The sequence below is a fragment of the Orcinus orca genome, chromosome 19 (assembly GCF_937001465.1).
Source record: "Orcinus orca chromosome 19, mOrcOrc1.1, whole genome shotgun sequence".
Taxonomy (NCBI): domain Eukaryota; kingdom Metazoa; phylum Chordata; class Mammalia; order Artiodactyla; family Delphinidae; genus Orcinus; species Orcinus orca.
In genome coordinates, this window is record NC_064577.1 from 42,450,337 (window position 1) to 42,477,107 (window position 26,771).

At 57.1% G+C, this 26,771-nt stretch overlaps 1 protein-coding gene across 3 annotated transcripts; it reads right to left on the reverse strand.

Moving 5' to 3' along the window:
- Positions 1–458: 458 nt before the first annotated feature.
- On the reverse strand, positions 459–9,171 carry PPP1R1B (protein phosphatase 1 regulatory inhibitor subunit 1B). 3 transcript variants are annotated; one of them, XM_033411053.2, is made up of 7 exons: positions 8,616–9,170; positions 6,918–6,978; positions 6,610–6,632; positions 6,079–6,157; positions 2,753–2,950; positions 1,349–1,468; positions 459–1,258 (listed from the first exon to the last, which is right to left on the reverse strand). In XM_033411053.2, exons 1-7 carry the CDS (start codon positions 8,694–8,696, stop codon positions 1,209–1,211), a joined length of 612 nt encoding a protein of 203 aa, XP_033266944.1. In that variant the 5' UTR covers positions 8,697–9,170; the 3' UTR covers positions 459–1,208. The 3 variants fall into 3 exon arrangements, with proteins under 3 accessions (XP_033266944.1, XP_004282773.1, XP_049557556.1); XM_004282725.3 differs by having other exon boundaries at positions 6,079–6,154; positions 8,616–9,167; XM_049701599.1 differs by lacking the exon at positions 6,610–6,632 and having other exon boundaries at positions 6,079–6,154; positions 6,895–6,978; positions 8,616–9,171.
- Between the last annotated feature and the right edge of the window lie 17,600 nt (positions 9,172–26,771).

Here is a 26,771-nt window from a genome sequence, read left to right on the forward strand (position 1 = left end):
CTGCAGCCCCGCCCCCAAGCCCTCGGGCCCCACCCCCAAGGGGCGGAAGTGGGGGCTGCAGCTAAAGTTAGGCCTGAAAGGATATTCCTAACGGTAGGGGTGTTGGAAAGAAGCCCAGGGGCATCATCCTTATTGGGCCACACAGGCCTGGCACTGTGGAGAAAAAGGGATCTTCCTGAGGGGAGGCCTGTGGGGCTGGGGGACAGGCCCTTTGGAGGAATCCAGTTACTCTTGAAGGACTCTTCCTTCCCCCTCTGCCTCTTTCAGCCATCCCCAGCAGGATCTAGAACTCCTGTGGTCCTTCCCAAGATGGCTCGGAGCTTGTCAGCAGTCAAGGCTCCAAACTAGAGGACTGGACACTAGGGTCGAGGACCTGACCCTTGGATGACCACCACAGGGTAACAGGGAAACCTGTTACCTCCTCCCTCTCCTTTCCCCCTGAAAGAGAAGTCTCAGCAGTTATTTACAAAGATTTATTACAGCATGGGAGCGGTTCAGTCCTGGAGTCAGGGAAGGAGGGAAGGGGGCAGAGCAGCTGGAGGACAAGGAGAGCCTGGCTCCCCCACCATGTGCCCCCCTAAGGACTTATACTAGGCGGCATTCCTGGCATCAAAGCACAAACAAAATGCAACAAAGCAGCCTCTGCCAGTCCATCTTCCAGGCACCCAGGCTGGGGAGCAGTTGATAAGGGGAAGATTTCCAAAATGTTGAGGCTGTGGAAAGGATGCCTGAATCCTGGGCCCTGGTAGAAGCCAGTGAGAGGGGTGGTGACTTGGAATTCCCCAGGGGATGGAGAAGGATCTGTGGGCACTTAAAAGTTCTCAGTACCCTCTTTCCCCAGATCTTAGGGTCCTGCCCTGTGGGTTTCCTGTGCCCAAGGGGAGAGGGTCTGGGGAGTAGACTTGTGAAGGATGAACCTTTGTCCCCCATTTACTGGATTTCCCAATGCAAGCGCTCTCACATCCCACCACCCACTGGGTGAATGGGGGAATGACTGGCAGGGGTAGGCATCAGGCAGCAAGTGCCCAGGGACTCTGGGCATCAGCCAAAGGTGGGCAGACAAGCAAACACAGACCAGCCCTAGTCTTCTAAGTCAGAAGCCGCAGCCCTAGCAAGTGAGGGGAAGGGTACAAAATAGGGTGGGGACAGAGTGGGTTTCTGGGGAACAGCAATGCCCTCGCCACTTCTGGGAGATGCAGGGCTGGTGCCTATGTGCCAGGTTCAGGGTGAGCAGGGCGCTGTGGCTCCTCCCCAGGTTCTGCAAGGCAAGCAGAAGGACTTAGGGTCTGGCCACGCCCACCAATATCCCAGCCCCGCCTCCCCAGCCCCACCCACCCCCAAACCTCACCATTTAATGCCGGATCTTCCACTTGGTCCTCAGAGCTTCCGTCTCTCTGGGGCTCATCCAGAGGAGGCGGACGCTCCCAGGGACCCTCCAGACCTTGACCAAAAGTAGTCTTCTGCCCAGCTGGGGACGGGAAAGAAGGGATAAAAGCACAGGCTCTGAGTATCCATCTGGCTGTCCTGGAACAGGAGCCGAGTCTCTCAGCTGGCTCCTTCGGAGGGTATCGTGGTATAGTGAAGAGAGCACTGGACTAAGACAGCTCTTGCAATGACTAGCCATATGACTTAGATAGGTCCGTTGTTACCTCTTTGAAGGGGATGGTAAGAGGGAAATTGTGTAGACTGCCTTACATAAGATAATAGTTCATACCCTGCAGCCCAGCGCCGGCACTTAGGAGCTGCTCCAAGACTGGTGCCAATGGATATTGCTCCTTGGTCATCCTGTCATTTGACCCACTGCCCTGCTGCTTTCCTAAGGGAAGTCTCCTCTCACCTCCTCTTCACCTGTTCCAGCTGGAGATTTTGCTCCCATGACCGTTGCCCCCGCTGCCAAGGCAGAGAGGAGGCCCACGCCATTTTGGGGGGAGGTGCAAGGGATGGACACGTCAAGCAGGAGTGGTTGGCTAGTTTTCATCTCCATAAATAATGGCACCAAAACGTTTAAGGTGCACTGGGAGGGATAGATGTGGATGGCCTGGGCCTAGAAAGAACAGTCCTGGGAGGGCTGAGATCTTCCTGCCTAGGAATTCTCTGGGCCTTGGGACTCCCTGTGGAGATTTGGGGATCTGAGGTCTCTAGCTCTGAGGCCTTCTGTGTAGGTTTCATGCCCCTCCCTGGCCCCTCTCTTCCCAGGCAGCTGGGGTTGGAGCTGCAGCCAACGCAGTTGGTTCTTGAATCCTACATTCTCCATCTAGACACTAGAGGGCACCCTCTCACCTCCAGCCTAGGAAATAAAAAAGGGGAAAAGAGCCACAGGTTCCTGGAGAGGACTTATCGACCAGCCCTGTGCCCCCCTGCAGAGACCACATCCTGTGTTCAGAAATGCAGGCGATGGGGCACTGGATACTCTTAGCCCACTATCCCCCATCTCCTTGCACCTCCCAACTGCTGTGGATGGGAAGTCCTTTCTTGGGTCTAGCCTCAAACCTCAGGTGGCCTTGCCTTAATTCTTAGGGAAGAGAGGAATTATTGGAGGAAACCTGATTGGGAGAAGGACTGAGTCAAGGATGGGAACAGCCCAGGTGTCAGGTAAGGCTGAGCGCAAGGCATCCTGTGGGATGAGAGAGTGGGGAGGCCCTTTACATGTGTGAGAAAATGTGAACCGGGAGGGGGTGTTCCAGGACACTCAGGGAGGATCCCACATAATCTGTGGTGGTGGAACCCAGGCTTCACAGCCCGTTCAGCTTACCAGACCCCCTGCCGCCCTTCAGAATTTCAGCCTGGCTGTCCTCGTCCTCCTCCTCTTCTTCGTCCTCCTCCTCCTCGTCCTCCTCTCTTGGGTAGCCCAGCTCCCGCAGCTCCCCCAGCTCATCCTCCTCCTCTGAGGCCTGGTTCTCACCCAGGTTGCTGATGGACTGCAGGTGAGACTCAGCAATGCGCTGCACAGCTGGCACAGGGGGACCGGGAAGGCAGGGCTCAGCCAGGCCCAAGAAGCGGGAGAGGCATGTGCCCAGTCCCCAGCCTCCTTCCTGTGGGCCTGGGGCAGAGCTAATCTCCCACAGGGGTCTAGTTTAAAAGCTAAAAGCTGCAGGTCAGCCTGCTGGGGGCCAGACCAGGGCAGAAGCAGCAGGGGGTAGCCTCTTGATCACGTCTGGCTCCTAAGCTGTCCAAAGGTGCTGCTCTCCCAGAGGCCGGCACCAGGCAGCTCCTGCCAAGCCGGACAAGACCAGGCGGGTACAGCAGCAGCTTAACAGTCCCTGGCTGGGGAGCTTGTCCACCAGCTACAGCCCCTGGAGAAGGCGCAGGGCCCGTGGGCCAGGACCTGGGGGATGTGTCCCTTTCAATTTCTAGGGAAGTGCCCAGCCTGCTTAGGGCTCACTGCTACCCCGATCCTGCCCACCACCCCATGCTGGGCTTGGTCCCCACTCCCCGGCACTGCCCCATCGTAGATGCTACTCCACACACCCCTGCCCTAGGCTCTGAGAGGTAGGAACAGTTCTGAGGCTGAGGACATAATAGTCTGCAGCCAGTGAAGTCCGTGCCTGGGGATGCGGCGTGCTCAGACGCGGCCCCCACAATCTTGACCCACATCCCCAAGCTTCATCTCCCTCTGCGGTGACCTAGAAAGCAGTGAACACCACCCACCCCCCCAACGCCACCAAGGCCTGCTGGGATAGGACCTAGCAAGGGAACAGTGTGGGCAGCTGGAGAGAAGTTTCCAAAAGATGGAAAGGACTAGGGGGTTAGGAGAAAGGGGCCAGGGCTGGGGGACTCTGGGAGAACGACAGGGGTTGAGGGGACCCTGGGAGGAGTGGCTGGGACAGAGGCAGCAGGGGGGCCAGGAGCTGGTGGGATTTTAGAGCATTTGGGTCACTAAAGTCAAGGCCCAGAGACCAGGTACTGACGAGCTGGGCCCTGCAGTTGCTGCAGCTCCTCCTTGCTCCGCAGGCAGCCCCTCCCCTCAGAAAGCCCAGAGGGGGCAGATCCAGGCTGGAAACCTCCAGTGTAGGGAGCAGGGCACCGCTCTCCTGCCAACTCAGGGCCAGGCACAGAGGGTGCATTGTGCCTGCCCGCTGCCCTGCCTTGCCCCGAGCTCCACCCGGTGCCTCCTGCTGGCTCTGGGCAAGCTACCCAGGCAATAAAAGTGCGATAAATTACCCCACCCTGTCCTTGGGGAAAGTTTCACCTTGAGCCAAGTGTGAGAGCTCGGCCTTGGAGAACCCCCTCAAGCCAAGACTCAGTGTCCACCCTTCCTTGGGGGCCCTGAGCTTCTCCACCTACAAGTCCCCCACCCTGCCAGATGCTTTCCCTGCCCAGAAAGGAGCCAAAGCCTATAACACAGTGCCCTGCAGGTTCAGAAGGGTCCTCTGAGCGTTGGGGAAGGGAGGAAGGGAGGAGAGGAGGTGGCAGCTCGAGCAGCCGGGGGTGGAGAGTTCAGTTCTTCAGTTCGTGAGCCACAGCATCAACAACAGGTGTGCGCAGCCCTGTGCTGGCACCCGTGCGCCTCCCGCGTGCCTCGCCTGCCTCGTGCCTCGCAGGGCTCTCTGGGGTCTCCCCCTCATCCTCCCAACTGTCTCCTAATCCCTCTGTCTCCAGCTCTGGGAACCTGAGTTCCCCCGACCCAAGTGGCCCTTTTTAAGCTCCAAGGTCCCCAGCACAGCCCCCGCACCCCTCTCCTGGCCCCTTTCCACCGCCCTGCCTCTCCCCACTCAGACACTCCTTAAGTTGCAGCCCAAAGGGGCCACGGGGGCGGGGGCACATTTCTGGCATCTTTTTCACCCCAGCCCTCTGCCCCTCGCTCACAATCAAGAGTCCAAGGGTGATTCTTCCCTCTCACACGCACTTGCCCCCAGCCCAGCCCAGGATGGGGAGGGGAGAGATTTCTCATATTCTCTCCTGGGAAGATGCCACCTCCTCCCTCATGCCTGCTTCAGGGGCTGGCCTTCCCCACATCCCTACAGGTAGGAAGGCCTTCCAAAAGCTGAACCCACTGCCGGCTTGCTGTCCCTGCCTCGTCCTGTCCTTGAGGAAGAGAAAGGGCTCCTGCCCTTCTGGCCTCTCCTCCCAGTCTCTCTGCTCCCAACCTTGGCCGGCAGGCTGACAGGTGCACCTGTTGACTTGGCTGGTCACTGGGAACTCATTAAACCCACCCCGGAGGGAGCTCTCCGCACACCCTTCTGGTTCCCTCCCTCCCAGCCTCCGTGGGAGGAGGGGCCGGCCAGGCAGGAAGAGCCTCAGGTGGGAGCTGAGGTGGGTGTAGGAAGGCATCCTAAGGCTTAGTTAGGAAGAGACCCTCCTCACACCCCGACCTGTGCCACCTTCTCCTCCAGGTGTATCTCCCCCAGCTCCCCGCTGGAAGCCAAGTCTCCAGGCCGGCCCTGAAGCCCCCTGTGATTCCACACCAGCTTCCCTTTGCACACCTTCCCCCCTCTCCCTGGAATGCCCCTCCACGCCTGGCCTGCCTGTTGAATTCTCATTCAGCCTTCCCATCCAAGCTTAAACACCCTCTCCTCTGTAACTCTCCCTGACCCTTTGAGGTGAAGGGCCCCAGGAGGGCTGAGGCCAAATCTTACTCTTATTTTTGCCCAGCACCCACCAGGGGGGCCTGGCATACACTAGGTGTTTGATAAGTGAGTGCTATAGGAATGACTTGCCTTTTGGTATAGAAAGGAGAAGCAGGAACATCGGTGTGCAGACCTGTGCAAATGGCACGGGAATGGGAGAGGAGAGCAAGGGGTGCAGCCCAAAGAAGGTGGCCTTCGGGGAGAAGGAGGGGGAGGTGGTCCAGTGCATGCTTGCAAAGGAGGTGCAGAGCCGATGCCTACTTGTTACGTACCTCTTTTCTCTCAACCCCACAACCTAATTTTAAGACCCATGCCACCCTTTTCAGCCCCTGGGCTCCTTCCTTTTACAAGGACAAATTAAGAAAGAATTGGTCTCTAAGTAGGGCTTGGGGTGGGTACACAAGACTATCCGTCCCCACCAACAAAAGCTCAACATGTCACACACACACCCAATGTCAGCCCAGTTGCAGGGGTCAAGGGGACAGCCCAACTGATGGGTGGGAGACAGTACCTTTCAGCGAGGGGGGTGTGTAGGCACAGGGGTTGGGTCTCTTCGACTTGAGGTGGTGCCCCTCTCCTGAGGCTCTCTGCTGGGGAAGTACCAGGTTAAATGGGCTTACAGAGGCCCCTGTCCTTCACCCTCCCTCCATTCCATCCCACCAAGGCAACCCAGGCAGACTGGGCTAGCCTCTGTTCTCAGGTCCAGGCCCAGGCGCTGCTGCCCCTCGGGTCCTGCACCTCCTGCACCGAGGCTGAGGCTAACTGGTGGCTTTGGGAGGGGCTCCATAGACACGGCCTGGCTCAGATCAGGACCCTGCGTTCTGGAGGCCCAGCCTGAGTCTGAGCAGAGGAAAGACAAGGGCAGAGGAAAGACAAGGGCAGGGTGTGGGTGGCACCCTGGCACCAGGCACTCTCACTGAGGTGCCAATTGATATGCTAATGTCCTCCTGGGTGGCACTGTGTGTTAGCTGGGAAGTAATCCCCTCCAGCCCATCACAAAGGGCCCTGGCATCCCTCCTTCCAGCTGCCCCTGGAAACTCACCTGGTGGGGTGAGGCCTCCTCCTCTGAGGGAGGCCACCAGTGAACCGAGCCAGGAAGAAGAGAGAAGAGGGAGAGAGAGAAGAGAGAAAGAATCTGAATTACTTTCCCCAAAGGCTCAGTCTCTGTGCCCTTTCCCTCCTGGTGTTGGGAGGTGCCTGGTCAATAAATGAACCCAATGGAGTTGGGCTCCCAGAACTTAACCCCCCCATCTTCTGCTCAGTCTCCTACTCATGGGACTTTGGCAGGGGCCCCAAGAAGGCATCAGGGTTAGGATGAGGCCAGGACTAGGGGGCAGGGTAGGGGCCCACCTGGCGAGGAGTGCTCTGAGAGCCGGAACAGCATGGCAGGGGTTGGTCTCCTGCGCCGGATCTAAGAAGATAGAGAAAGAGATGGGGAGGAGGTGGGGCAGGACAGACACCTGCAGCCCACTCCCCACCCCCTACCCAGGCAGCAGGGAACAAACAGTGCTTTGGAGTCCCCAGGGAACCTTTGAATCAAAGCCTGTCAGAGCTGTAAGGAACTCCATAGCTCACCCAACCCCCTCATTTTACCAAGGTGAAACCCAAGGCTCAGAGAGGTTCAGCAAAGAGCTCAAAGTCACACAGCATGCCAAGGCAGGGAAGGGACAAGAAAAATGCATCACTGGCTCCCAGCTGACGCCCATCCCACTCCATGGCTACTCCAGAACTGCCACCTCCCTTTCTGTCTTCCCCTACCAAGGCCCTTCCTCTCTCATTTTTGAAGACATCAGACCTCAGGACCTGAAGCTGGCTGTGGAAGATGCCCCATGGGCCATGGCACCCACATGGCCCTGCCTACCTAAGGTCAGCTCAAGGGCTCCAGGGAAAGTGGGTCCAGTTGCAGAGGGAGGCTGAGCCTGGTACTGCAGGCACCTCCAACCTCACACCGAGGCTCAGGTGTGGGTCTGACCCTCAGACCCACAGGGGCCTGGGTGTGGTCTCTGGGGGCCTGGCTCTGGGTCCCAGAACTCTTCACCCAGTCCTCATAAAAAACAAAAAGTTGCCCTCCTTGGTACATGAGCCAAGCTGCACCGGGGGGTGGGGGGCGCACTGAGCACTCCTAGTGACTCCCCCGCCTTCCCCCCAGCTTGGCAATCAGACCAACTGTCAGTTAATTAGGTCCCCTCTGAGCTCCAGGGAAATGCACAAAGAGAACCAGGTGAATTAAGCTGAAACTGCCACCTCCCTCTGCCAAGCTCCCAACACTGCCCTCCAGACCAAAAGCTGCTTGGGCCGGGGACCCAACCCGCCCCCATGGCCGCCTAGCTCTCCTCAAAATGACTTGGCTCCACTCTCACTGCACTGTGGGGGGCCAGCTGCATCTCAGCAACAAGTGAATGGCTAAGTTGCGGGGTGGGGGGCAGAACCCTCTTCTCTCCCTCCATCACATCCCACCCCCCACCCCCACCTCAAGCCGTTGGAGGCCTCCAGTCCCCAGAAAGGCTGTCCAGAGAACTCAGTTGTCGGTGGGAGGACTTCTGGCTTCTGTGATGACTGGTCATCATCCCCCCCACCCTTGTTGCCATGTTGTGGCTCTGTCTAGAGGTCAGAACAAGGTTCTGGCGACCCCAGCCCAGGCACACAGGGTGGAACTAGACAGAAAGCCAGAGCGTGGGGCAGCTGGGCGGAGGCCTGCTCTGTGTAATAGGTCAGTGTACCATGTTTCTCACATCTGAGCGGCACCAGTGGTCCGCGTGGGAGTTTGGGAAGGAGGACACTGTGCAGGGTCCGGAGGACCGTCTGCCCTCCCTGGGGCCGCCTGGGATTCTCCCGCCCCGGGATCAGGACCGAGGCCCCGGGGGAAAAAGTTGCACGAGTCTCCAGCGAACTTCACGCGCTGCCCCACGTCCCCGCCGCGTCCGAGGCGGGCCCGGGACTCCTTCGCCCCCGTCTCCCAGGCCAGTTCAGACCCCGGAGCGCAGAGGAGCCTGGGTGTTTAGCGGGGGTGAGGGGGGCGCCGCCGGGGCTGGGGCGCAGCCCCCTTACCATCTCCACCTGGCGGGGGTCGAGCTGGCTGGGGGGCGCGGGCACGGAGAACTGGATCTTCTTGCGGTCCTTGGGGTCCATGGCGGGCGGGTGGTCGGTGGGCGGGGCGCGCGCCGCGGGGTCCGGGGCTGCGGTCCAGGCGCGCTGCTCAGGGCGCCGCGGCGACAGCGGGCCGAGTGCGGCGGGGAGGAGCAGGAGGGCTGTTCACGCACAGATAAAAATACCGCGCCGGCGAGGGGAGGGGGCGCGGGGGCGGGGGGCGGCCGCCTGCTCGCCTACCCCGCCGGGCTCCGGGGCTCGCCCGTGCCTCGGTGCCTTCGCGCCCGCACCCCGGGCTCCCCGGCTCGCGGGTCTGGGTCCCTGTCGCTCCCCTCCTTCCCTCGCTCTCTCTCAGTGTCTCTCCGCCCTTCCTCTATCTCCCTTGCTCCCTCTCCGCATGTCTGTCTCTGTCTCTGCCTCTGCCTCGCTCCGTCTCTCCGGGTCTCACCCTCCGGCCCCAGCCTTGGGGTGCCCAGCCCGTCCCCTCAGCCTGGGACTGGCGCCCGGGAGCTTGGTGGGAGGACTCAGGAGACAGGGGCCAATGAGCGCCGAGGAGCGTGTTCTCCCGGGGCCTGGAGGAGGGCGGGGAGTGTGAGCCAGGACGCGGGGAGCGGGCTGGGGGCCCCCTGCCGTCTCCCCAGAACTTGAAGCTGCATTATTGATGGAGTCCAGCAGGGAGGATAATGCGGGCAGGCCGAGGGGAGAGCAGCAGCGGGGACTCTGGCTTTAACCCCTTCCTGGCGTGGATGCTTGGAGTTTCACGGGGAGGCCTGTGAGGTCGTGGAGAGAATACCACCAGCCTGCCACGCTGTGAATGGGGGTGTCCTAGAAAGCGAGTGAGCGTGGAGCGGGTTGTGCGTGGGGGGACACGTGTCAGTCATCATGGCAGGGAGTGTGTGAAAGTGAGTGCCAGGGGCCCTGTAGTGCCTATAGCTAGGGAGTGTGTGTGGGGGGGGGGTGGGGGGGTGTCGGTGTGGTGAGAGTGTGTGCGAGTCTATGTGAGTAAGTGTGTCAGAGTGTCAAGGATGCGGGTGTGAGTGGCAGGGTGTGGGAAGACTGTGTGTGTGCGGGGGAGGGGGTGAGGTGGGGGAGGATGTCAGAGGCTGTCAAGGTGATGGGCAGGCTGTGCCAGCTTGCGGGGGGTGGGGGTGGGGGTGGGGGTGGGGGGGGTGGGTACTGTATCCACAGCTCCAGCCTGTACAGTAGAAGGGGGTGAGACTGTGATCCTGGGAGCACTCCCGTGGGGGGCGGGGAATGTGTCCCTGCCCTGAAATATCCTGGATTCAAGTGCCTCCCCAGATCTAACGTGGGGGAGACAGAACCAGCCTGGGGGAGATAGATTTGGGGGTGTTGGGGGGCCAGCCTGTACCAGTACACGTGCCATCACGTGTGTGAGTTTGGTGCAGGAATAGAGCAGGGGGGAGAGGTGTGTGTGTGCTCGTTTCTGAGGTGTGAACCTCTCTCTCTCTGCAGAGGCGTTTGTGTGTGTCTCTGGAGGGGAGAAAGGGGAGGAGATGGCCCTGTGGTTTGGAGTGTCCCTGTTTATCTGTCCAGGTCCTGGGTATCTTTGCAGGAACCGGTGTTTCCCTCTGTGGACCTAGGGGCGAGGGACTGAACGCCCTTCTGCGGTGACGAGAGGGTGTGTGTGTAGACGTGTACATAGGCATGTGTCTTCTTGGGGCTCTGTTTGTGTTGGCTCTCTTTTCTCCTGGTCACCCTCGGGCCTGGAACAGTCAGGCGTCCCCCTCCCCCCACCCAGCAACTTTTCCACTCCCAGCCCCAGTGTGCTGGGTCCTTGGCAGAGCGAGAAGGAGCAAGAGGCCAGAGGAGTCTTGTGAAAATGGGGTCAGGGGCACAATGCAGTGCCCCAGAGTCAGCGCCCACTCTGGGGGTGAGGAGAGGGTAGCAGGAGGGCAGAGCTTTGCCCATGGGCACTGGAAGCCCTGGCTGCTCAGTGCCACTCCCCCCAACCCCCAGGCCTGGCTCAAGTCCCGCTGTGTTTGTTGACTTTTATGCTTGTGGGGAAACAGCCAGATGCCAGGTTGCTGGCCCAGGGGTGTGGGCATCTCTGGCAGCCCCTGGCTTGGCCCAGACCCCTCCTTCAGCTGGGTTACGGTGGGGGGCGGTAACGACCAATTTGGCAGTGCACATGAGGAGGTCCTGGGAGTCGGAAGGGGCACAGGAAAGGCATGGCTCAGGCAGTAACCTGAGTGGCCACTGGGCTAAGATGAGGCTGAAAGGCCTGTGGCTTCCAGTGCTGGGGAGGTGGGAAGGTCCTGGTTGGGATGAAGGGGACAGAGGACAGCTGGATGGGTAATGAGAGGACAGGGACAAGGAGGCATCACTACCAGTGGAACCTCACAGCCCATCCGAGCTGAGAGGGCCTTGGGGAACACAGTGGCTGAGGCTCCTTTGACCAGGGAGGCTTGTTCATAGAGCTTCTGCCAAAAGGATTGGAGCTCTGGGTGGCCCTGAATCAGGAAAAGTTCCCCTGACCCAGGCTGGGGCAGCTGGGAACGGAGACTCTCCTCTCTTGGCTAAGCTTGGAAGATGGGGTCTTCAGGGATAGAGGGGAGGGTCTTTGCCCTCTTCCCCCAACCTTTGTTTGCCCAGGCACCCACAGCTCTGGCTGCTAAACCCTGGAGCCAAGAGGGACGGGGGAACCTCACTGACAGAGGAACAGTCACAAGGGACAGACAGGAAGGAGGAGGAAGGGAAGGAAGGATGACAGAGACAGGAGGTGAGAGAAAGAGAGGAGGGGGAGGTAGGAAACATCGGAAAGAAAGAGCGAGAAAACACATGTGAGAGATGGAGAGACAAAGGGGGAGAGAGAAAGCCTCACGACAGAGAGAGGCAGGAGACAGAGATGGAGAGAGAGTAAAAATAGCTCAGCATTAAGATAATTGCAGCTCACAGCTCTGCCCTCCGTTAGGAATTAAATGAGGTTTTATTACTTTGATTTTTCTCTCCTGGATCCTACGCGACTTCTCAAGAACTTGGGGAAAAGTTTTTCAGGTGGGCGGCCAGGTGGCGGGGGCTGCGTGGGTGACAGAGGAGGAAGGGAAAGGGACTTCTGGGGGGAGGGAGGTGTGGGCAGGGGCAAGGAGTGGGGAGGGGCTGGTGAGGATGGAGGAGCCCAGCAGGGGCTGGGGGAGGTGGCCAGCGTCAGGCCCATCCCAGAGGGGTTGAGAAGCAAGGGGCCAGGGTGACCTCCATTTTCTCTGACTTAGAATTAATCATATGCAAATGAGATGTAAAAATAATATGCCACTCCTCGGTTATTATTCTTGAGTTAGAAACACAGGCGTTTGGGTCCAAGGAACAAATTCAAGACCTTGTTTGACTTAACTCCCATTGAACTATGGGTCTTTCTGCTTGGACTGACAAAGTTTGTCACAGTGTCTATTAATGTACAGTAGGTCTGAGCACACTATTTTGAGCACACCGTTTCTCCTCACATCATTGCCTCTTGCCTGCCACATTGTCCGGCATACAGGAGGCACTACATTCACCTTCTCTGGAAGTGTGAAGCCTTTGTTCTCTTTTGGGGAGGTAAGGAAAGAGTTCAATCGTGAATTTTCCCTCCTTTCTTCCAAGCAAGGTATAGTCTAGTGGACAACATAAACTGGGTAGATTGGACAGACCTGGGTAGGAATCTTAGCTCTGTAACTTACTGTGTGACCTTAGACAAATTCTTAGCCTCACCGTGCCTCAGGTTCCTCGTGTCTCAAAGCCCACCTTACATGGTACCTGTGACGATTCGAAAAAGTGAAACTAATGAAGTCCCCAGCCCAGTGCAGGGCTCCCCGGTCAGTATTCAATAAAGGTTCCAGCTTCTCTAGAGCGCCAGGAGTGCAGTTCCGAAAATAGCCAGAAGGTGGCGGAGTCGGCCAGTGTTTGGGCTGCTGCGCTGCTGGCACTGCGTGTCTGTAGCTGGGCATCACAACCCTGACCTTGGCACCACGGAGCTGAGTCAAGCTGGCTGTGTTGGCATGTGGCAGCTGGAAGGGAGGCCCCCGGAAGCCCCTGGAAGCAACCTTAGAGAAGCCAGGGAGCATTAGCTGGGCTCTCTGGGGCATCTTTCCCTGCCACTGCTGGTGGGGGGCGGGCGGGGGGCGGGATGGAGAGCAGGAGGGAGAGACTGGGGATTCCAAGGCCCGCCTTTGGGAAAACCCGTGGACACCGAGAGAAGAGGGCAAAGGCACCCTCAGTAGGGACACTGGTGACACCAGGACAGGTGGGCAATCATCTAAGACACTCATTGACACACATTCATTCATTCATCCATCATTCAACCCTTTGCCCATTCAGTAAATTCACATTGGGTGCTTTTTTAAAAATCAACTCTATTGAGTTAGAGTTTATATACAATAAAATGTACCAAGTTTAAATATAAATTTCTATGAAACATTTCCATACAACATGTGACCACTATCAATACAGATATAGAACGTTCTCATCACCCCCAAATGTTCTTTTGCCCCATCCAAGTCAATCTCCCTTCCCCCCTCACTGGGAGTATCATAACTCTTAGCACACTATTTTGAGACATGTCCTACCCACTATCTGTCTTTGCATCATCACCTGCCTGCCATAGTGCCCAGAATACAGTCGCACTACATGCTGTAGAGGGGATGGATTGAGGAATGAATGAATAGATAAATACATGAGTCATAGAAATCGGCAACGTGTGACGTATATGGAGCATTTACTCTGTGCTGGACACGGGGCTAGGCCTTTTATATGTATTGTCTCATTTAATCCTCGTTAGATTCACTCTGTTTTATAGTTGGGGCAAATGAGGCTCAGAACTTCTGCCCAGAGCCTGCGTTCAAAGGCAAACCGTCTGACTTCAGAGTTAAGTACAAGATCGCTTGCATACACAGAACTGGGCTTCTCTCTTGCTCAGAATTGGACCGGGTTTCTCTCTCAGCCCAGTTTGGACCAACCTGGGTGGGAAGCAAAAATCAATGTGCGGAGGCTGCCCTCTGGTGGCAGACATGAGTACAGCGGTATCTGTTCCCTCTGGCGCCCCCAGGTGGGATTCTGTTGAGAAGAATGAGCAGGCCGGCAGCCCACGGCGGGGGCAGCCTCAGCCCCGGGCACCTGGAGACCCCCTGCTCTGGCCACTGCCTGGTGCCCCCCGAGGTGCCAGCTGAGGCTGCCCCCGAAGAACGCCAGCTGCCGGAGCCTGCCGCCTCCCACCCCCTCCACCAGCCTCACACACACTCCAATCCCGGTCCAGTCGGCTGCTTCCATTCCCTGAAGAAGAGGCCCTAAAGTTAAAACAGCTGTTAATTTATAAACCAATTTTTCCGTGACTGCTTAATAAATCGCCAACAGCTGCTCTGCCCCCCTCCTGCCCAGGCACCCGGCCCCGAGGGCTGCACGGAGAAGCTCAGAGCCGCCAGCCTGCCCCTCCTGCCTCCTTCCCCCAACTCCCCAGCTTGCCCCCAATCTCCCAAGAACTGGACATGTGTGGGGGAAACCCCAATGAAACCCAGCTTCTGTGGTCTTCAGTGGAGTGGAGAGGGGAGGATGATTTTTCTACAGCCCAAAGCCCATCCCTCCCAACGCCCTAAAACCCCCAACCCAGGACTCCCAGGCCCAGAGGGTAGGTGTCAAAGGTTTTCTTAGTCCTGGGGGAGATGAGGTGTTCAGATTCCCTAGAGAAGTTCCCCTGAGCAACTGGGAGGCAAAGGGAACCTGGACTCATCCCTGAGCGCACTGGAATCTCAATTCGCATATCAGGGTGGTCCCCCTGACAGATGCTAACAGACTCACTGACCCTGCTGGTCTCTCAAGGGGGGGGAGGGGCTGGGAGGCGGCAAGGAATGCTGGGATAACATCCCCGCTCTGGGGAGATGCCCACACACTCATCCCCAGGATAGTGAGAGGAGGGATCTGGGCCTCCAGAACATTCACTTTGCCTAACATCCACTAGCATATAAAAGGCACCATGAAAATCCACGCGAGGTGGGGGTCTTGTGAATGGCAGACATGAGACATGTTCTTTGCATCTGCAAGTTCCAAAGGCACCCAGGGTGAAAGGCCTGCTGCTACTGTGTTCCCTGACTCTGCTGGGCAAGAGTCAATCCAGCCATGCTGGACTTCCCTAGTGGCACAGTGGTTAAGAATACGCCTGCAATGCAGGGGACACAGGTTCGATACCTGGTCCGGGAAGATCCTACATGCTGCGGAGTAAGTAAGCCCGTGTGCCACAACTACTGAACCTGCGCTCTAGAGCCCGCGAGCCATAACTACTGAGCCCACGAGCCACAACTACTGAAGCCCGCGCGCCTAGATCCTGTGCTCCGCAACAAGAGAAGCCACCATAATGAGAAGCCCTCGCACCAAAATGAAGAGCAGCCCCGGGCTTCCCTGGTGGCACAGTGGTTGGGAGTCTGCCTGCCGATGCAGGGGACACGGGTTCGTGCCCCGGTCCGGGAAGATCCCACATGCCGCGGAGCAGCTAGGCCCGTGAGCCATGGCCGCTGAAGAGTAGCCCCTGCTTGCTGCAACTAGAGGAAGGCTGCGCGCAGCGATGAAGACCCAATGCAGCCAAAAATAAGTAAATAATTTATTTATTTTTAAAGGAAAATCCAGTCATGCCCCTGTAGACACAAGGAGCTCAGTAAGAAACGGGGAACAGTGTGGTAAAGCACACCAGGTCAGAAGCTCAAATCCCAGTCTCCCACCTACTAGCTGTGTGACCTTGGGCAAGTAACTTAACTTCTCTTTCCTTCCTCAGTGACTCCATTTATAAAGTAGGGATAATAATTACAGAACTGTTGTGAAAATTAGACAAGCTGAGGCACACGAAGTGCCTGGCACATCGTAGGTGCTTACAGTAATGTGACAGTATTATCTTTCTCATCCCCCTGCTGGGAAGAGCAGAGACTGGATCTCCTAGCTCCCCACAAGTAGCAAATCTTGGGGTGGGGTTGCTCAGGAGATTTCCACGGGTGGGGGCAGGTAGGTGTTCTGGGGACAAAACCAACCCGGATTTCTGAGTTCTATGGTTCTGACTGGGTTCTCTCATTCTGGGCCCTTCTGTTTCCTCCCATTCCTCAAACCCCCAACCTCCTCCTGACTCAGGTAGCCATGGCCTTTCCCCAGCCTGCTTCTTGGAAAAGAAGGAAAAGCTTCCACCTGACTCCAGCTCCTCGGAGCCCCACCTCTCAAGAAGAAAGTTCTCCCCACATTCTGTCTAATTGAATTCCCTCCCATTTCTTCTCTTGTTCTATTAGCTGTCATGACCCTTTCCTGCCCCACACCCAGAGACCTGCTGGCCTCTACCGTCATTCAGGCCGAGCCTGACTCTGCTACCTCCTCCCTGTGTGCCCAGAGCAACTTAGTCAACCTCTCTGAGCCTTGGGTTCCCCAGCTCTAGGATGGGGAGAATCCCAGAACCTACCTCCTGGGTTGTCATGAGGGTTGAATGAGACACTACCCATGAAGTTCTTATCCTTAGCATAGGGCTTGGCTCTCAGCAGGTGCTGAGGACATAGTGGTGGAGAGAGAGGTGGCAGAGTGTGGTGGAAAGAACCCGGATGCCAGAACTGGACTGTCTGGGTTCAAATCCCACTCCACTCCTCGCAGCTGAGTGACCTTGGGCAGGTGGCTTAACTGTCTAGTACCCGTGTTTCTCCATCCATAAAAGGGCCTGTGATAGAACCTACGTCACTGGGGGATTGTGAGACATCTAGAATTCTCGGAACAGGTCTCCAGCTAAATAAATGTCTCCCTGAATTAACAGTATTGTGAGTTGCTGTTACTATCATGGGCCCACTAGAGCACTGACCCCCTTTAGGCCTTGCCCCACTAGGGACTTGTTGATGGCAGAAGGTTGCAGGGTGAGCAGAACCAGACTGGAGACCCTAGTATTGGGGTTCCTGGCTCAGGACAGACCCGCAGGCTCCACTTCCTCAGTTTTCCCACCTCTGACATCCCCCTAGACCCTGGCTTGGGCTCAGTCAGGAGGCACAACCCTCTACCTCCCTGAGTCAATGCTCCTGCAAACTCTCCAGCCCCCTCCCTATGCCTAGGTCCTGACGACCTCCTAGAAGAAAAAACCCAGGTCCCGGGGGCCCACTCAAGCCTAGGACTTCTCTGCCAGGGTGCCAGCTGGTGCCCATGGAGGCGGTGCTGCAGTTTGATCATGTGGAAAGGGAAAGCTTGGAGGTACCCCCAGCCGTGGTGGCCCCCACCAGAGACGAGACTGGGGCACCCAGGACATCCTGGAGGCTCCTTCCCCTGGGGACAGGCTGGGGTGAGAGCTAAGCTTGTCTTGTCTGGTGCCTCAGTTTACTCAGCCATCCTGGAGATGGAGTCTTCATTTCTGTCTCCCCGGGGCGCCAAAGACCTTGGCATTGGCCTCTCGCAGCTCCTTGCCCTCTTTGCTTTCTTAAAGAAACCGAGCTCAGCCTCCTCCACCCGGCCCGGATTCTCTCCTTAGAAGCCACCCAGGAGGACCCTTAGCCCGGGAGGGGAGGGGAAGAGCCAGCCCTGTGCTGCAGATCGCCTCTGCAGGACGTGGGGCTGCACCTCCAAGCCCGCCCAGGGCCGGGGTCGCCCCGCGCCCCGCGCCCCTGCCCCTTCCCGCCGCCACTGGCCCTTTAAGAGCCTCTCCGCGCGCCGCCGTCCCGGATCAGCCAGAGAGACCATTAAAATTTTATGCAGAATGAAAATGGGCCAGGTCTCCAGCTTCCTCGCTCCCATCCAATGATTTATTACTCGCAAATACCACAGAACTAATTAGTATAGTAATTAATTAATACGCATTTGCATATTTGCATGTGCAATTAGTGCAGTGGAGTGATTACTGGGAGAATGAGGGGCCCTGGATTGTCAGCTGTGAGGAGGAAGTGGCCTGGAAAAGAGTTAGTGGGAATGAACTTTGTAGGGAGCGCGAAGGCGGGGAGGGAGGGGGAGGCGAGCGGGGCGAGGCCGGGGGCGCCGGGGCGCTGGGCCACCTCGCGAGGCGCGGAGCGGCTGCGCGGGGCAGCGCGGGTTCCGGGCCGACCCGCGGCCACCGGACGCCGGTCGGGGTCGTGACCTGGGCGCCCCCACCCCGCCCGAGGCCCCGCCCCGCCCCCGCCGCGTGGCACAGCTCCAAGAGCGCGCCTGATTGTTATGCATTGTGTTTCTTGTTGCGAGCGGAGCCTGGCGGAATGGGGCTGGCACAAGCTGTTTCCCTAACACGCGGCGGTGGCACCTTAAAGGGGCAGCGTCCGCTTCCCGCCGCCGCCCGGCCGCCCCCACCCTCGCCGCCCCCACCCCCCAGCCCCAGTTGAACACCCTTCCGGGAGGCGACCGGCGGCCCGAGCCGGGCTAGAGGCCAGAGGGCGCGCGCCGAGGCCGCCCAGGAGGTGGCGCGGCCCCAGGGGGCGCGGGGCACGTGCCGCCGGAAGGCAGGCTGTGAGCCGGGACCCAGCGGCCGGGGAGCTCCAGGCCCTCTGCCCGGCACGCGGCAGGGGTGATGAGGAGAGAGCCGGGAGAAAGCCAGGGTGGGAAGGACAAGGAGAAGGAGTGGCAGGGGCCCACTGGGTGCCAGGTGCTTCTTCATAGGACACCGCTTTGCTTCCAATCTTCACAAAGATTCCGTGAGACAGGGCTCCTTATTCCCATTTTACAGACCGAAAAACAGAATGGGGTGGGCCCCCGCTAGTGAGCAAGTAGTAAAGCTAGGTTTCCAGCAGGTCGGTCCATCCTCAAGTGCTCAACGTGGAGCCAAGGGCCAGGGGAAAGAGTGACATTTCCTCAGCGGGCATCAGGGAGGACTTCCTGGTGAAGGAAGCACCTCACTGAGCTTGCAGGGGCGAGGAAGGCACCTCCTGAAGGAGCTGAGGGAAGAGGGATACAGGGTGGAGAAAACCCATGTTTGATGTGACTGCCCCTTTCCTTGTGTAGAGAGACACCCCCCCCCCCCCCCGCCACCTACCATGAGTAGAACTGCAGAGACCCAGGCCAGGGCACTGACTCCCATTACGTGGGGGCCTGGATAACAGGCAAACCCTTGGCCCCAGATCCTCCCAGGGTGCCCTCCTTTCCCTCTCTATTGTAGCGTCTGCTGGTCCCACAGTGTGGAGATAAACCCAGGTTTCAGAGAAGGGAACACTTTGTAAAAGTGAGTAAGAGATTGGACTCAGAGTAAGGCAGAGCTTGGTTCAAATCCAGGCTCTGCCACTTACCAGCCATGTGACCCTGACACAGCAACATTTTTTTAAAAATAAATTTATTTATTTTGGGCTGCGTTGGGTCTTTGTTGCTGCCTGCGGGCTTTCTCCAGTTGCGGAGAGCAGGGGCTACTCTTAGTTGTGGCGTGCGGGCTTCTCATTGCGGTGGCTTCTTTTTTGCGGAGCACGCGCTCTAGGTGCACAGGTTCACTTAGTTGTGGCTTACTCCACGGCATATGGGAATCTTCCCGGACCAGGGTTCGAACCCACGTCCCCTGCCTTGGCAGACAGATTCTTAACTACTGTGCCACCAGGGAAGTCTGACACAGCAACCTTAGCCTCAACCTCTCTGTGCTTCAGCATCTAGTCTTTAAGTGGAGGTAACAGTGATCCCACATCCGAGGTCATGGTGAGAATGAAATAAGATTGTGTGTGTGAGGTCAGGGCCTGCCACAGATAACACTGCCACTGTCATTTCACTATTATGGATTACAAAACATTAAAGTATTACAGAGAGCTCTGAGGCCCCAGGGACGGGAGGACCCCAAAGCAGTAATCAGGGTCCTAGTTTCTAGTCCCAGCTCTGTCACCACTTATTGTGTGAAACAAGGAATGTTGCTTCTCCTCTCTGTGCTGTGGTTTCCTTATCTGTAAGACGGGGCATTGGGCCATGAGGCTCCTACCCCTAGACTGTTCTCTTCCCTCCCCGTGCCCCCCTGACGCCACAGGGTACTGAACCAGGGAAGTAAAGGCTAAGTCTCATTCACACTGTCTTGGGCTCCAGTCTCCCAGGGGCTAAGTCAAGAGGTCTCTGGTTAAATTGTGACCTCCTGCCCCACATGCACACCCCCGCCCCCACCCCCATGCACAGCCCTTTAAGGCTGTCCTCCTGTGAACACCAGCACCACTGCAGCTGTGGGTCCTCTGTGCCCACTGCCAGCCTCAGGTGCCCCATGCTCTGATACTGGGCTCAAGGGAGGCATCAGAGAACTGTCTGGTACCAGGTACCCAGAAGTCCCCAGCCCAGATCCTTGGTGCTGATTTCCAGGGGAGGAAATCAGGACATGCCCAAGTCATGGGCAAGTTCAAAGCAGAGCCTGCTTGGAGGAAAGAAACCTGGGATGCACACCCGTCCTGTGCTCTTCCCACTGCCCTGCACTGCCCCATCAGGCGCCCACTTTCTGCCATCAATCAGGACTTAACCACTCCAAGCACACTTCATAATCACTGTCCTTTTGGTCCTCCCATCAGTGCTGAGAGAGACAGCAGGTGGACAAGTGGCACTAGTCCCATTTTACAGATGAGGAAGCAGAAGTTTACATGTATGACAAAGGTTGAGACCCTGCTAAGTCTGGTGTTCTTTTGACCAGCTCGAGCTCCCTCTTCCACTGACCGCCCTCCTCTGCAGACCCGTGGAGGGGCAGGGGCAGGACATCCCAACTGCTCACTTGGAAAACTGACAAGAAAGGCAGAACAAAGATGCAGTGATGAACAGAGCTTCAGAAACAAAGTTTTGTTTTTAATTATTTATTTATTTATATTCCTTTGGCTGTGTTGGGTCTTCGTTGCTGCATGCGGGCTTTCTCTAGTTGCGGCAGGTGGGGGCTACTCTTCGTTGCAGGCTTCTCATTGCAATATCTTCTCTTGCTGCGGAGCACAGGCTCTAGGCACGCGGCATTCAGTAGTTGTGGCACTTGGGCTGTAGAGCGCAGGCTCAGTATTTGTGGCGCAGGGGATTAGTTGCTCCGCGGCATGTGGGATTTTCCCGGACCAGGGCTCGAACACATGTCCCCTGCATTGACAGGCAGATTCTTAACCACTGCGCCATCAGAGAAGTCCCAAAGGTTTTTTTTGTTGTTGGTGGTGGTGGTGGTGGGTTTTTTTTTAAAGTTGATCAGGGGCCTGAGGCAAAACCAGCCATACCTGGATGGGGCAGTTGCTGAGGCAGCACTTCCACATTTGTTAGCTCATTTAATGCTTAGCAGGCATCTTATTGTAATTATCACGCCCATTTTACAGGGGGGAAGGTTGAGGTTCCATGTCAGTGCGGGGATTGGTAGGGAGGCTGAGGGGAAAGGAGGAGGAGCTTCCTCTAGGCGGGTGTCCTGCCCTGGCTGCAGCCTCCAGTTTCTGGGCAGTGGCAGGACAGACCTTTGTCACCACGACCACTTATTGCAGATATTGTATGTGCCAGGCTCTGGGACCAGTTCCTGCCTTCCAGGTGGGAGAGACCCATGAGGCAAAGGTCATGGCCTGTGCCTCCGTAGAGGTGTGCAGAAGGCATTAGGGAAGTCTGGGGAGGGCATCTAACCCAGAGAGACTTCCTGGAGGAGGTGATGCTTAGGCTTAAAAGGTGAAGAAAGTGGAGAGGGAGCTCCAAGCAGAGGGGACAGCCTGAGCAAGGGCTCATAGGCATGAGGCTCGTGAAAGCTGAAGGAGTTTAGAGTGGCTGAGGGGCAGAGTTCAAGGCGGGGACAAGCGTCGAGAGAGAGCTGCATAGCAGCCAGACCAGGGTGTCCCTAAGGAGCATGGCCTAATCCTAGGGGTGATGGGGAGCCACTGAAGGTGCCTGAGTAGGGGAATGTCACGTTCAGATTTGACTTTTCAACAGGATGAACAGCCTCTGTCCTATGCGGGAAGCCAGAGGAGCAAGGGCCTGTGGGAAGTCAGAGCTTCCCAGGGGAACAGAGCCTGGGCCAGGTCCATAAGTCAGAAGGGTTGAGATATTGGGGGGTGGCTTTGGGGAGTAGCATCAGCAAAGAAGAAATGGCAGTGGGAGTGGGACTCAGCTGTGTCTCTGGACCTCATCTCCCCTCCCCTCGGGGAGTTGCCTTTACCCCATGCAGGGAAGGTGTGGGGTAGGGAGAGGAAGGAGAGGGGCTCTAAGCCTGCTGAGAGGTGTGAGGTCCAAGAAGGGGGTCTACAGCTGGGCAGGAACCACCCTGGAAGGGGAGGCATTTGGGGCCTCACGTGGCCTCAGAATCTGAGCTTGGTGCCCAGGGAATGGGGGTCGGGCACTCCCAGGCTCAGCCTCCATGCCCTGAGCCCTCTCTCTGAAAGCTACTTTGAGGGGAACCTGTGACCCCTGCATCCCAAGTCCTCCTCCCCACACTGAAATTGGTAAAAAAAAAAAGGCAGGAGGGGGAGTCTGGGGGCTCAGGGATTGACCCGAGGCCTTGGACCTGACTGCTTTAGAAGAGTCTCTGGAGAAAGGCTCCAGTACCCCAAACCCTATAAATCAGCCAGGCATTAATGCAAGGAGCATTTATTGAGCACCAACGCTATACAACCTATTTGAAGCCCCGGACTACTGAGATATAAGGTAAGTAGCCACCACAGTCAAGTCAGCTAGACACGGGTAAATGGTTTCTCCTAACAGAGGGTGGTAAGTACTGAAGCTGCCTGGGGAGATCAGGGAAGGCTGCCAGGAGGAGATGTCCAACCAGGAACACCTCTTGGTGAGGAATGAGAATGAGTTTGATGAAAAAAAGGACTCAGAGGCCAGAGCCTGTCAGGGAAGGAGCTCTTTTCAGAAGAACAGGGCTCAGAAGCGGGAAGTCAAAGGTTATGGGGCAGAGGTCACTGTACTTTTGGAGCAAAGGACCAATCCCAAGGGTGCTGGCTTTGCTGGAGGATTAGTGGGCCTCCTCCATCGGCCTTTGTCCCAGGTTAGGGGGGTCTGACCCGGGACTCTCAGCTCACGCCTGGAGCGGCGGGCATGTGCCCACCTATCTTTGCGTGGCGCCTAGGCCCAGAGCGGGAGCCCAGGGCGCAGGCAAAGGAAGTCGAAGAGAATCCTGGTAGTGAGCTCTGGGGGGCAGGCCGGGAGGTCAGCACAGAGGAGGCGGGCTACACCTCACTGGTCCTCCCTCCTCCCCCTCCCCGGTGGCACCACAAGGCACGCAGCCGCATATCACCCGTGCCAGCCCTCACCTCCCGGCAACGTCGCCGCATTCTCAGCCACGCCATCTGGCGTGCCCGCCGCTCCCCAGAACACTGCAGCGGGTGGGGGGAGGGGGCAGCGGGGCAGGTGCCCACCCCAGAACCAGGAAGAAGCGGCAGGTCCCCTCCCCCAACGTCCTTTCGGACTTGAGGTGGGCAGGGGGCTGGGGAAGAGGGCGGCAGGTGCTCTGATACTTCAGGAGGAAGCTTCGAGCATCCGAATTGATGGAAGAGTCGCCGTCTGGGCAGCGCCAGTCGGCCCCCTCCCCTCCCTCCTTCCCCACAGCACAGCCGATGCCCGGAGCACCGGCCTTCAGAGGATCCCCACATTCCTGCCCTTCCCCTCAAATCAGAGGTGGGGGCGAGCAGAGCAGACCGCCGCCCCCTCGCCCTGCTCCTGTCCTCGTACTTCACCCGCCTGCCCACCTCAGCCGGGGAGGCCCCGGGAGACGGAGTTAGAGGGCGGCGGCCGGGGAATGGACGCCTGGGTTCTGATCCACCCGCCCCTCGTGGTCTGACACTCTGGTGGGAAATGAAATCTCCTTCTCCGGCACAGTTGTCCCCAGCAGTCTTATTTGGAGCATGGTGCTGGTGGTGGTGGTGGTGGTGGTGGCGTCTGGCTAGGTGTCCTTTCTGGGTGTCAGAACGGAACGCGGGTTTACAGATTTGTGTGTGTGGTGTGGTTTTTTTTTTGGTTTTTTTTTTTTTTTTTTGGTTTTTGGTTCTGTTTTGGGGTTTTTTTTTGGTGAGAGCAGTTTTATAGAACATTCTCCTGTCCTCTGAGCAAGATTACCTAGACTGCTCAGGAATGACCTACCGCTTCCCTCCTTCTCCCCTCTACACCCCCAATGCTCCCCCCGCAGGACCTACGCCCGCACAAAATGGCTGCCACCCCTCTGAGGCAGCCATTTTAGGTGCCCAGACTGTGGCCTCCCCTGGGATGGGGCTATGTCTCCATGGGAACCTCAGACCCTCAGCTCCCAGCTCCCTGGATGGGAGTGGGCAGCAGAAATGGGAGTCTTTCCGACCTGGCTGAGGTGCCCAGCCTTCCCCTTTCCCTCTCAGAGACCCAGAGGGGACCAGGCCCCTCACCACCTCCCTTCCCCCAATGCCAGGGGGAGGAACAGATGGCATCTCTGGGTGTCCTTCTCCTTCCGTCTCCTTCCTTCCATTTCTGGCTCTTTCTGTCTCTCCATCACTGCATCTCTGCATCTCTGGATGCACAGAGAGGAGCACAGACGTCCCTGTATGTTCATGCTTGTGCATGTGTATGTGGACACGTGTGTGTTATACCTCTTTCAAGCCCATGTCTAAGGCGGGCCCATCCCACACCTCCCTCTGTTCCAATTTTCCCCTGTTTTTTTTTTTTTTTTATTGTATCTTCTAAAAAAAAGTTGAAATGTGTCGAGTGAGAAAAACTTGTTCCATTTTTCTGAAGGAAGAAAAGGCAGGGGCAGCAAACAGACTGAGAGGGGTGAAGTTCTCCATACCCCAAGGTATATCCCCCTGGCCCCTCAGGCCTCTTTCTCCGGGGGTCTGAAAGGAGCTGAGGTCGTTCCTGACAGGAGACAGGGCAGGGATGGAAGAGCCTCTGAAGGGCTCCCCTATGCTGAGGAGGTCTGTCTCCTGCCTGGAGCAGAAAGCAGAGCTGGTAGGGACCTGTGAGGCTTAACCCAGGCCCCAGTGTCCAAAGGAGAGGGCAGGGGGTATCTTTCGACCCCAAGGAAGCATTAATTCACTTACTCATCCATTCATTCACCCATTAATTCAACAAAAACTCAGTTCTCATATAGACAAAGCATTCTGAATGTGTATGTGCCGGGGGTATGTGCAAGAAACCAATAGCATACAGTATGTTACAGTTTACAAAGTGCTTTAATAAAAAGGAGAGTGGACGTTTATTGAAGGTGCACTCTATTGCCAGCCCTGTGCTAAACTCAATACATGTACTATCCCATTTAGTACTAACAACAACCCTATGAGGTGTAGGATAATTGTCTCCATTTTACAGATGGGAAAATCAAGACTGAGAGCTGTTATGTAACTTGCTCAAGGCATTCAGCATTCTTTAAAGCTGGTAAGTAGGGTGGCCAGGAATCAGAGCCCAAAGCATGTGCATGTAATCAAAATACCATGTGACTGGGGGGCTCAAGAAGGGCCATGTATCAGGATTGAAGACCCCACCCTCTGTAAAGGGACAGGAAAGCCTTTGAGCTGTGCCCAAACATGGACAAAGGCCTGGCCAGCACCCCTGAGTCTCTGCCCCACCTGAGGCCTATCCTTTGGCCCCTCTCTCTGCCATGCCCAGAGTGCCCCAGACCATCTGCCAGACCATGGGTGGGAGCCTACCTTCCCAGAACCAGGATGTATGAGTGGAGGAAAACTTACCATTGGTTTCTCATCCTTGGAGACCCCTGAGGCAGACTGTGTGACTGTAGAAGGAGCACTGAGCTGGGAGTCAATTTCCTGGGTTCTAGACCAAGTTCTGCTCTCCACTGTGTGGTCCTGGGCAAGTCAGTTCCCCTCTATGGGCCTCTGTAGGAGGAATATTTGAGGTGCCTTTCGGTACCTGGTCCTGGCTTACACAGTGCCAGCCCCCCTTCTCCAAGGCCTCCTTGGCCATCATGCGTACCTCTGTTTAGAACCTAATTCATTCTACCAGGCATCAGATCAGTGTCTTACCAGCCCGAGACCCCTTCTGGAGGTCCTAGAGGGAGAAAACTGCTCCTGTCCAGATTGAGGGTGAAACCCCCATCTTTGTACCACCCAGTGCTTAGCACGTGGTTGCCACCAAAGTGCACGTGGTTAAAGTATTATTGAAGTTGTCTAAGCATATGGACGCTGGAGGGTGGGGAGGGATAGGAAACGTAGGTCTGAAACACACGAATGCCTGAATAAAGGTGTAGACAAGGGTCTCTCTACACCTGGCTGTGATTACCTGCTTACACACATGAATCTATCGGAGTAGGAGTGTGTATCCATTTTCTGCACCACAGAGTGAGGAACACGTGTGTGTGTGTGTGTGTGCACGCACGTGTGTGTGTCTAAAGCTACCTCCCTCAACTCGTGCCATTTCCATCTGTGTCTGGCCCAGGGAGAGGGTTGAAAGGTGAGCTGTAAGATAAAACAGCAATTTCCTACCTTCCTTATCAAGACACCTGTCTGACCTACCTCCGCCTGGTCACTCTCAAGACTGCTGGAGTTGGCTTCAGTACCTGCAGTATTTTTTTGCAGGGGGAGGAGAATGCTTGAGCCTCTTCCAGGAACTTTAGGCAATTCCCAGCTCAGCCCCCTCCTCCCTCAAATAAGCAAGTCAGAGGCCGGGAGACAAAGCCACTGGTGGGATGGTCACTTGTCTAGCAGGGGGAAAGTATGTTAGGCAGGGAAGGGGGGGGAGAAGGGAGATGTTTTTGGGTTAGGAATCCAGACTGAGCCCTCTCCCACACCCCCAGATGGTGGGTGCATTGGCTCATCCCAAGGGTTCCTTTCCATTCCCATCCCAACCTACATATACCCCTAAACACCCAAGGAAATCTTTCCCATCAGCTGACGCCACTGATACACACACATGTCCCCACAGACACACACACGCCCATGCAAAGGCACAGACATCCAGGCAAGTCTTTCCTTTCCTCTGTCTTTCCCTTGGTTTGAATTGCGTTCAGCCACATATGTTGTGTGTGCGTGAGGGTGGGTGGGGGAGGGGCAGACAGGGATGAGGGATGGCACGGTGCCAACATCTACCTATGGGGCTTAGGCCAGGAACGCCCCCCACGCCCACCCTGGGAGGGGGCCTCAGCTGTCCCTTTGTGACCAAGGGGATCCTCCTGGGGGTCGGGGGGGTGGGGTGGAGGCAAACATAGAGGTCCCTCCTCCAGAGCCGAGGGTCTGGTCCCTGACCCACCTTTGGGGGCCTGCAAGGGAGGAAGTGGACAGAACAGGGCCCTGGAGGGAGCATAGAATTGGGGACATCAAAACCCCCCAAGTTCCAGCCTTG